At 40.6% G+C, this 10,087-nt stretch overlaps 1 protein-coding gene across 1 annotated transcript in view; it reads left to right on the top strand.

The window, feature by feature from the left end:
* Window positions 1–10,087, top strand: part of PLEKHA8 (pleckstrin homology domain containing, family A (phosphoinositide binding specific) member 8) — a 27,308-nt gene that overhangs the window by 10,270 nt on the left and 6,951 nt on the right. Inside the window, exons 2-9 of the mRNA XM_010141901.1 lie at window positions 362–478; window positions 1,171–1,326; window positions 3,252–3,376; window positions 4,839–4,997; window positions 5,909–5,949; window positions 6,597–6,754; window positions 9,315–9,474; window positions 9,875–9,960. Coding sequence (XP_010140203.1) covers window positions 362–478; window positions 1,171–1,326; window positions 3,252–3,376; window positions 4,839–4,997; window positions 5,909–5,949; window positions 6,597–6,754; window positions 9,315–9,474; window positions 9,875–9,960 — 1,002 coding nt within the window. The remainder of the gene's footprint in view (window positions 1–361; window positions 479–1,170; window positions 1,327–3,251; window positions 3,377–4,838; window positions 4,998–5,908; window positions 5,950–6,596; window positions 6,755–9,314; window positions 9,475–9,874; window positions 9,961–10,087) is intronic.

The following is a 10,087-nucleotide window of genomic DNA, read 5'->3' as shown; positions in this document are numbered from 1 at the left end:
GAAGAGGTGGGCTGAGGAGCCACAGAAGGAATTGAGGGGGGGTGGACTAAAAAGTTGGCTCTGGAAGAGAGTGAGTTAGTGATGCCGTGTTAGCAAAACTACTGAAAATTACTTATGACATCTCAAGAACACACTGCTGAGATCCAGATGCATGCAGAAAGGACATGTAGCTGCCAGCAAGCAGGGGTTGTGGCCTACAACATACAGGCCTGTCCACAAGTCTTTCTGCTTCAAAGGGTTTAATTTTCCTGGGGGAGGTGACAATGAATGTTTGGGGCCTTATTTGCAGTGAGTCCTGAATGAGAGTGGTGGTAGAATTGCAGGGAGAGAAGTTACTGATAAATGCAGTTTTGTTTTTCAGGCTGGCAGCCTCGATGGTTTCTTCTCTGTGGTGGCATCCTGTCCTATTATGACTCTCAGGAAGATGCCTGGAAGGGTTGTAAAGGAAGCATCCAAATGGCTGTGTGTGAAATTCAAGGTAACTAAGATACAGTAACACTCAGTCGCACAAAGTTTGTCCAATAACATTGCATTCAAGATGAGAATTCAGATCACAAGCTATTTGATGGCTTGATTTCTTTGGTATATATTTGCAGTAACTCTGTAACTTGATCTATGTGACTTCTTATTCTGTAGTATTTCAAAAATATTAAGATAGCTGCAAGCCTTTTGTATAATGAATGTTCTACAGATGGATCACTGTTCCATGAGCTGTGGTGGAACATCACACAGACTTGGTGGAACTTCCAAAGACTCTTCATAAGCACAAAGCTGAAGCTAGAAATAAGAATAACACATTTCAGTACTAGGTCTGCTCATTCATACTGGATTATTGCCACATCTTTGAGGTTCAGTTGTGGGCTGGAAACCTGAAAGAGAAGCTTGCCAGAAGAGCATGCTCTTTCCATAAAGACTCTCAGATGATACTGTACTGATCTGAAAACTGGCTTTCATAGCCTTCTGTCCCACAGCTGTACAGGTATATATGTACAGGTATATATATATACAGTGTCCTCTGACACTGAAGTCATAAAATGGCAACAGGGGAAGTTAGGGACTGTAGATTTCCTCTTCTTTCATTACTGTTTACCTGCCACCGAACGTATCTGTTGGGATATTCAGTTGGGCTGGGAACGGCTGAGGGACTGGTCTGAAATCTGTTGCTTCCAGTTCATCCTGCAGATAACACACGAATGGATCTGATCATCCCAGGGGAACAATACTTCTATCTGAAGGCAAGAAATGCAGTTGAAAGGCAAAAGTGGCTGGTTGCACTAGGAACTGCCAAAGCCTGCCTGACTGACAGCAGAACACAGAAGGAAAAAGGCAAGTACACCCTTTTGCTGGCACATACTGTGTGTGTTTTATTTCCCTGTCCTTGCCCTAGTAGATGTACACAAAGATGGCAAAATTCATGTCTGAACTCTGTGTCCAAACTGTCTGTGGTGCCGCTAAGAGCTAAGCCATGTGGGAACTCTAGCTAGAAATCTCAGGTGCTAACTCTTGGTGCAGGGAATTGAGAACTTTGGCTTTTCCTTAAAATACGTTATGTATAACTCATTTGAAAATCACACGCTGGTGAATTTTGTGAGTACAAACAGTGAATAGCTCCTGGCTGCAAGTCACTGGGAAGCAGGCTGTGCATGAAGGTAAGAACCCCACCTTGTGCAGCTGTCATACTATGATGACACAGCCTCTTGTAGCAGTGTCCCTTGACCTTTCCTGAGTTCTTCAGACCCTTTCCTCCCAAGTTCTAGCTGGGCTGCCTTGTGCACTTCAAGAATCCCTCGGCAATTAAAATAAAGGTTTGCAATTGGTTTTAAATGTGCAAACAGGTATTTGGAAACTGAAATCTGGTCATGCTTAGACTATGAAAATGAGTTCACTTACCTATATTTCCTTTCACCAACAATCTCACCTTTATCCCAGTGAAAACCCCTCTCGCCTACAAGTGTGGTGTTATTCATGAGTGGATGTGAGAACTCATGCCTTAGCCTTGCATAATCTCAGCATAGTGATTATACAGAAGATGGCAAAACAGCAAAGTAATGTTAATATGTCAGTGATCTTGAGCATATGCAGCGTGGGTGGGTGGGCACTTCCTTTCTCTGAGGTGAAGAATTGCTTCTCCTCTTAGCCTTATGTATGTCTTCACCTGACTGCATCTACCCATTCAAACTGAGTCAGAAATGAACAAAAGATGCTACTGTAGGGTTCTACACAAAGTAGGGATCTGATGTGCAGTGCCTAGAAGCAGAACAAAGTTATATCTGTAAACCAATGTGTAGTAGCACAGGGTGAAAAGCTATTGATCTGTTTGCAGAACTAAACCGTGTTAGTCTTATTAACAGACAAATTAATTTATTTTGTAACTCTAGAACCTAGAATCAAAAAAATTACTTCTGAGAAATCTCAGATTGACTGTTAGTCATATCTGGATTAATCTGCTCCGTTCTGCACTCTCCAGCACAGGAAACATATGGACATACTGGAGTGAGTCCAGCAAAGGGCTGCTAAGATGATTAATGGAAATAACTGATGGAAGAACATAAAAAAGATGGAGACAGACTCTTCTCACTGAATGGACAAGAGGAAATGGGTAGAAATTTAAATAAAAGGAACTCCATTGAGACATAAGCAAAAATAAAAAGCAGGTTGCGCAGAAAGGTTGTGATGTCTCCATCCTTGGTAATTTTCAAAACCTGACTAGACATGGCCCTGAGCAACGTGCCCTTGCTGACCCTACTTTGAACAGGGGAGCAGAACTAACTGGTCTCCAGAGGTCACTTCCAACCTCAGCCATTCTGTGATTCAAGGATATATATTAAATCAGTCTCTTTGTGTTGGGCAGGATGCATCTTTTCCCTCCAATATTTTCTACCCAGAACCCTGATCTTTTAATTCACTCTGTAATTGTTTGCACCTTAAACTACTTAGTGAAACCAAAAAATTACTATTTGTAGAGGTTTAAAAGGCTCGTTAAGGTCAAATGATGTGTACTTGCTTTTTCTCTCTGTCCTAAGTCTAGGAACATACTATTCCTGACTATGATGGCAAATAATGAACCAGTATTTTATCTGTCAAGAGCATAATTTATGGCCAATCCAGCTCATCTTTTTGAGTTGATAGAAAATGTTTTGAAAGAAGGAAGCATTGATTGAATTAGATTGTGTAATACTATTTCAGCAACCTTCCAAAATCATATACGCAAGATGGATACAATAAATTTAATTCTTTTGTTTCACTTCTAGAGTTCACTGAAAACACAGAAGCCTTGAAGACTAAAATGTCTGAACTTAGACTGTACTGTAACCTCCTAGTTCAGCAAGTGCATAAAACAAAGGAAGCCAGCATTTCTGGTGTATCAGAAACAGAGGTACAGCTCTATTTTTGGTCTAGAACAATGTCTGTAAAGTCTTGAGCAGTGTGAGCGCTTCTGGTTAGCCAATGTAGTATGCACTCATAGTTACTTAATACTGCACCCTCTTTCTGCAGAGAACCTGTGGGGAATAATGGACCCACACAACAGTTCTTGTTTAAATGGCATAATACTGTATTGTTGCAAATAACTTTCCCTGTGTTGGGGTAGCAAGTACTGAGATACAATCAAGATCACAGATATCGTAACATCTCTTTAGGTGATTGTGTGTGTATACTGGATCACTTTTTTATAAAAAGATAGCTTGCAAGAAGCTCACAGTTTTTTTTTTTACTGCCAGTTATTAATACTAGCAAAACACTTCTGTTCTCAACCAAAGCCCTTAAAATGTCAAGAGACAATGCAGATAATGAAAAAAGAAAATTGTTAGAACTGCCTGATTAGCCTCACTTAAGTTAAAGTTTCAAACTTGCAAATCTTTCTGAATAAAGAAGCCTCATTTAAGAGGGGTCTCCCAATGAGCGTGATCTGCCCTTTGCTTTGAGAGAGAAGTGTGCAAAGAGGGATGCATGTCACTCACTAGAGAGGCTGGTGTGGAGTTCCAGAATGCTTCCCACTGGAGAGAGGGGTCCTCAGGTGAAGAACAGGCAGGAAAAACACCTGCAGGTTAATCATTTGTACGTCCAGACCGTCTCTCTGAAGAGCCCTGATAAACTGTTTATGGTGAATTAACAGGCAGGGCAGAAGCATGATGTAGTGTATACATGACAATGTATATGACATGACAATGTATACACTACAGTATATACAGGCACAGTTAGAACTTGTAGCTTGCAGGTGTGGACAACAAACAAGTAGTGTGGTGCTTATCCAGCTCATAGTTCACACTTCGGGGGCATAACTCCCTTTCCCTGATCTTACTGGAATTTTAACTGGAAAAATTTATTGCTAAAAATGTTTCAACAACAATAACTGTACTTTGCAGAGATGAAGAGTATTGTGGTAGTGTGATATGTCACTCTGCCTGTTTTTCAATTGCAATAATTTTTTGTTCATGAAATTTTCAAAATTTTTATCTGCAGATCATTCTGTATCTATTTAATTGTTTACCTTTCATTTCCCCTGCCAGTGGTGTCTTTTGGAGTGTCTTCTATTGTTGAATACATCAAGGCTTAGTATTTAATACACTTTTAATACCAGAGATCAGTAAGTAAGAAGCATTGTTCTTAAAACGCAAGAATATTGAACTTGTAGAAAGAGGCCGACAAGAATGGTAATGCTGTGAGGCCATAGCCCCAGTAATATTTGATGCCAGTTCTCTGAACAGCTGACACATTGCAATTTAATTCATGTTAAACAGAAATCATGACTGTAGCAGTTGTGGGCTTTGTAGACATTATTTGCTCCAAATTGATCTGCTGTGGTGAGTCCATTTCTTGCAATTGGTTTCTTCCCACAGAGTGAGATTGATATGGGAGCTCTGTTAAAATCAACCTGTGACACCTTCCTGAAGACTCTTGAAGAATGTATGCAGATTGCAAATACTGCCTTCACGTCTGAGTTATTGCATCAGACCCCACCTGGATCCCCGCATTTAGCAGTTCTCAGAACAAACAAGGTAATGGCCAGCATCCTCTTTTCTCAGTCTTGGCATGGGTGCTAAGGTGCCTTCTTATAAAGTAGCATTTGTAGAAATAGGGAATGTATTTTTACCCGTATTATAGCTAGTAGTTCTCCACTGGACATACTCTGCTATTTCTGATGGTTTGCAAGTGAGGTGGGGCCATTTTTTAATAAGCAGTGACCAATCTTTTACCTTTTAATGACAGGTAAACTTTATTAAGCATTAACTTTCGGGGCTTGCTCCAGCTGCAGCCAGGGTTGTTTCAAAATACCTTGACTGTGTGGCAACTTCATCCATTGTGGGAGCAATTAATAACCTTCTAAGCTACTGCAGCATTGGATCTGTGGTAATACGCCAATAGGAGCTCATGAGATTATCTTTTTAATGACAAAGGCACTTTCATGAATCCTGGATCTACACCTGCATAGGCAAAACTGGAGCATCTCTGGAAAACACAGATTAAGGTGTATGCAGGAAGGTAGATGGGTCACTGCATCTGGGAAGTGAGATTATTTCATCATACCTGGTGTCTGGCTTCACATTTCTTCTGGTTTTTCATAATTTTTTCCTTAAGTAAAGAAAACATCACTACAAAGAAAACTCACTGCCTTGTTCCTTTTCCACGTGCTGTATGGTATCTCATTTGGCACTTGCTAGCTTCTGAAAGAAGTCTTCTGGTTTTCATTTTCTTCTTTTGTTTGTTTGTTCTTTTCAATATTGTAATGGTGTGATGATGTAGCAGCTCTTTTGCATTTGTCTGTATACTGTCTCCAGGTCAGAGAATTAGTGAGCATATGCTTAGCTTTTCAGCTTTTTTGCTTGTGTTTAATAAAATGTGAAGTTTAAGAAGCATGATAGAATCTTCTTGCTCTGAAGAGTATTTTCCCTTCCCACTTATATTACAGATAAAACACTCTGCCTTGTCCAGTCACACTTCAACGGAAAGGTATAATAAAATATCTTAATATCTTAATATCTTTCTGATCTGTTTTTAGTAGTGTCTGTTCTTTGTGTATTTTTACTCTAATATTACTAGTGCTGGAGGGAGGCAGAATTATATCGCTCTGAGCTGCATACTTGGAAGCAGACACAACAAAAGGGAGCTGGCTCACCCCACTTCATGCCTCTTCTTTATCAGTCCTATCTTGTTTATTTTTCTCAGGGATCTGCTTGGTGTTTTACTGGTAAGTCACCAGCCAGCTCTCTCCCACTTCAATGCTCTTTTCTGCACCTTAGGTTCCACTCCATAAGCTCATAAAATGGTTGATGGAGAACAGGCGATGATTTGTGGAGTAGGTGGCAAAAGTATATATTTTAAAGTACTAATGAGAGAGGATATTCTTTTAGCTGCAATACCTGTCTGGAATTTTCTTACTATGTCTCTCTTTAGTAAAGATCATTCGAAGGTCCTGCTTGCTGCAAAGAGCTGCCTGGTTTCTTTTAGTGTTTTAGACAAGTTCTTTTGCTCAGAGCAGCCTATGACAGGCTATAATTTCCGTCAACTGTTTTTCTGTTATTGTTATTTGTGTGCTTTCACAGAAGCTGACCATGCAAAGTTTTGTACACTTACCATCATTCTTGCCCTTTCTTCAGGCAGATGGAATTGAACCCCTGTGAAAATGGCTCTGTAAAATCAGAATTTAAACATCAGGAGCAAACCCTTATTAAAAGTCTGGAATGCTTAAATCTGGAAACAAATGAGGGGAGCAGTGATGTTTCTGTTGAAGATCACGTAACAGAGGATTTGACAGGTAAATACATGCACTGTTTTTAATTCAGAATTGTTACTCCTTAAGCGTAAATAGAGGGAGATGTAGGCTGCCTGTGGAAGTGTTGGTACCTTGCTTCCCAGGAGAGGGAATGTCAGTGTATTTTAGTCTGATACCTACCCATGATCAAGTCTTCCCAGCAGAGCTCCTGCCCTTCTTGATAGCTAACTTGGGACTGAATGGGGAATGAAATAAAATTCTTTTTTGTACGTATGGAGGCTCCTCTAAATGCTGATTGATGTGTGTAACAATGCAGCCTGACAGAGCTTGGACTTTTCTTGCACTGTGGATAGACGTGTTATTCCCAGAGGCCCTCCACTAGGAATGCCAGCACCTCTGCTAGTATGTAGGGCTGCAGAGTCAGAAGGGAGACGTTGAAGCTTTGTGTGCCTGTCTGTGAGGGGTTGACCTTGTAGTCATTCTTGATTGCTCTGACAAACCTTTACAGAAGATTAACTATTTTTCTGCAAATGAGAGTATACTAGAAAGCACCTTATTTCTTCTCTTACCTTAGCAGTAGCATGAAACTTAGATTTATGCGTGACTTCAGTAAAACATATTTGAACTAATTCTGTATAAAATTCCATTCAACATAGTCATGTTGTTAAGCACTGCTGTACTTAATTTGGTAAGTCTGTGCAAGTAACATTATTTCTGCTCATCCTGTTGAAGGACTGTATCATTCTTGAACAGTAGCTTTCTCTGCCTGGCTGTTATTTTTTATATATATATATGTATTACTTATATGTTTGCAGTCAATCAGCTGAAGATTTTAAGCCCAAGTTAATGAATACAGTGATTTCGTTCTTACATGGATTCTCTTTACAGTTTTTCCCACTTCTGTGGCTGGTGTTATGTAGCATCGTAAGTCCCTGAAGAATAACATGCATTTCTCACCATTTAGCGTAATACCTCAAGAACATACCTCAAGTGAGGAGGTCAAACTAATGCAAGTGAGGTTGTTGTTATCATTTAGCTACTGAGGTTGTTCCTATACAAAAAAGAGAAAAGCCACCCCTCTCTTGGGTACGCACGTTTGAGTTGCAGGGTTTTGCTGGCAGTACGAGGTGGAGTAGCATGTACAGTTCCATCTGTATGAGGTAGGCTGACCCAGCCAGCCCAGGGCTCCATCTCACCAATGGCTGTATTTGGGTGCTCACTGTGAGCCCAGGAGCTTGTCTCGGATAATCTTTCCTCCCTCCCCCTTTAAGAAAGAGCAGTCAATCTTTAAAAACACTCAAAGCACTTAAGTCTCATAAGAAATTTCTGTTTGTCATTCAGGGCTTACAGTGTTGAGTTTGAAATTCAGAGGACCCCAGCTTTTATGCAAAGCACTCCAGTGGAGTCACTGCAGACTTGGGCTGTTTCTTTACTCACCGTCTGATATGTCTTGAAGGACAGATCAGTGAGACCCCTCAAATTCTAGTTCCTTAGCAGAGTCACGTTGGTTGTGAATGAGGCATGGTCAGTGATAGTTGAGACCATTTTTCTTTCCTGCCCTTGTTGCTGATACCAGGTGTGAGTGGTCCTTTTTTCACCCAGCACCAAGCTTGTTCAGTAGTTTTGCAAGTAACAGGGACTGCTGCAAGCATGCTTTCAGACTTTACTTGGAGGAAGAGAGTTCCTTGCAGCTTGATCCCTTCAGCCAGAAGCTCGGTTCTGCTTCAGGGCTGTAATCCTCACTGGCACTTGAAAATACTCCTTTCCTGAAGAGAAGAGTTCCTGGGAAACCTCGGGTATTAGTCTGACAGCAAAGGTGTGCTGTAGCTACGGCTTGCACGCTGCAGACACTGTAAATATATCACTCTGCTTCTTGACTTGTTCCCTGCAGTTCTCCATGAGATGGGGTCTTACCATACATGGGATTTGTAAGACTTTGTCTTTCTTCAGAGGTGCTCATGTAGTGCTCTTATTTATTTGAAACAGATGCGCTTGACCCCAAAGAAGAAATAAAATGAACCACAACAGGGAAGAGGCAGCTGGGTCTCTTTTCTGGGAAACTTTAAAGATACTAATACAAATCAGGGAGAACATAGCAGCCTTTGATATCATAGCAGTAACATCTAAGCAGCCAGTTTACTTACTTATCAGAAGGAGCAAACAAGTCACTATTATTCTTTTGCTTTTGAAAAGGCACTGTGCTGCTTTATCAGCACTGGGGAAGTTACAGCCATGTGAGAAGTAATCTTTCTTTCAAGCAGATGAGTCTGCTGCAGGCTGCACCTAATTGCTTCTTCAATGCTCTTCTCTCATAATGCTGTCCTTGCTGAGAATGTGTGGGCTCACCACACTGGAGCCTGGTGCTTGGTCTGTCTGGTTAAAAGAAATGGAGAGGGAAGTGGCTGAAATGTGGTCTGAGACCCAGCAAACCTGTGGTGAGAGTCATGGTGCTGGCAGGGAAAGCTGTTAATCCTGCGTGATCCAGATATCCAAATGCCTTCCTTCAAATAGAAAGCATCTTGATGAACAGAAATAGCAATACGGGTATTTGGCTGTTTTCTTTTTCTATTTTTGTTTTTCTTCTGTTTGCTATAAATGTAAGGCGTTAAACAAGATGAAGAGAACAAACTGCAAGCTGTAGAAAGCTGCGGTGCCCGCAAGTTACTGCAGTTGGAAACGAATTCTTTAAGTGAATTGACTCTGTGTGAGGAAGACAGAAATGAAGATGATTCTCCTACCTTCTTCAGTGTCATGAGCAATAGGTAGTACAAATTTCAATTTAAAGGATTATTGAAACTTTATTAAGCTATGAATTGATTTTTTAAAAGACTTTTCTGTCTGTAAAGCTGTATTTGCTGAGATTATTTAACAACTGCATACAGCACAATAATTGAAGAAGATACTCATTGTAGAATTAGCTGTACAGAGTGGAGTTGGGAGGTTTTTTCCTTGTTTGTAATTGCAGGCCTTCCTTGTATACCTCCAAGTGTGTATTTTCTGCAGTGATTTAACATAATGAAAGAAACCCCATGCTTGTAGTTCTATGTCTGTAAATTTTACCTCTATGCAAATGAATTGGGCACAAAACGTAATTCTGCCTTTAGAAGTCAAACAAAAGGAGTTGTTAAGGTAACAACATTTTCTGGTTGTCCTGGACACCAGGTTCAGTGATATTGAACTTCGGGAAGAGGAGGGCATACCGACGGAAGAGTTTCTGGAGTCATGTTATGCAATTGTGCCTGTTCTGGGTAAGCAGCTACTTCTTTTGTTTTGACTACTTTTGACCACTGCCAGCTGTGAGAAAAGGTGGAGCAGTTGCTTTGGAGAATTAATTTCTTTGCTAAAGTGACACAGTAGAAACAGTTCCTATCAGCA

The sequence above is a fragment of the Buceros rhinoceros genome, unplaced genomic scaffold (assembly GCF_000710305.1).
Source record: "Buceros rhinoceros silvestris isolate BGI_N320 unplaced genomic scaffold, ASM71030v1 scaffold4898, whole genome shotgun sequence".
Lineage (NCBI taxonomy): Eukaryota > Metazoa > Chordata > Aves > Bucerotiformes > Bucerotidae > Buceros > Buceros rhinoceros.
The sequence above is the reverse complement of the archived record's forward strand: the minus strand, read 5'-3'. Positions and strand labels throughout refer to the sequence as shown.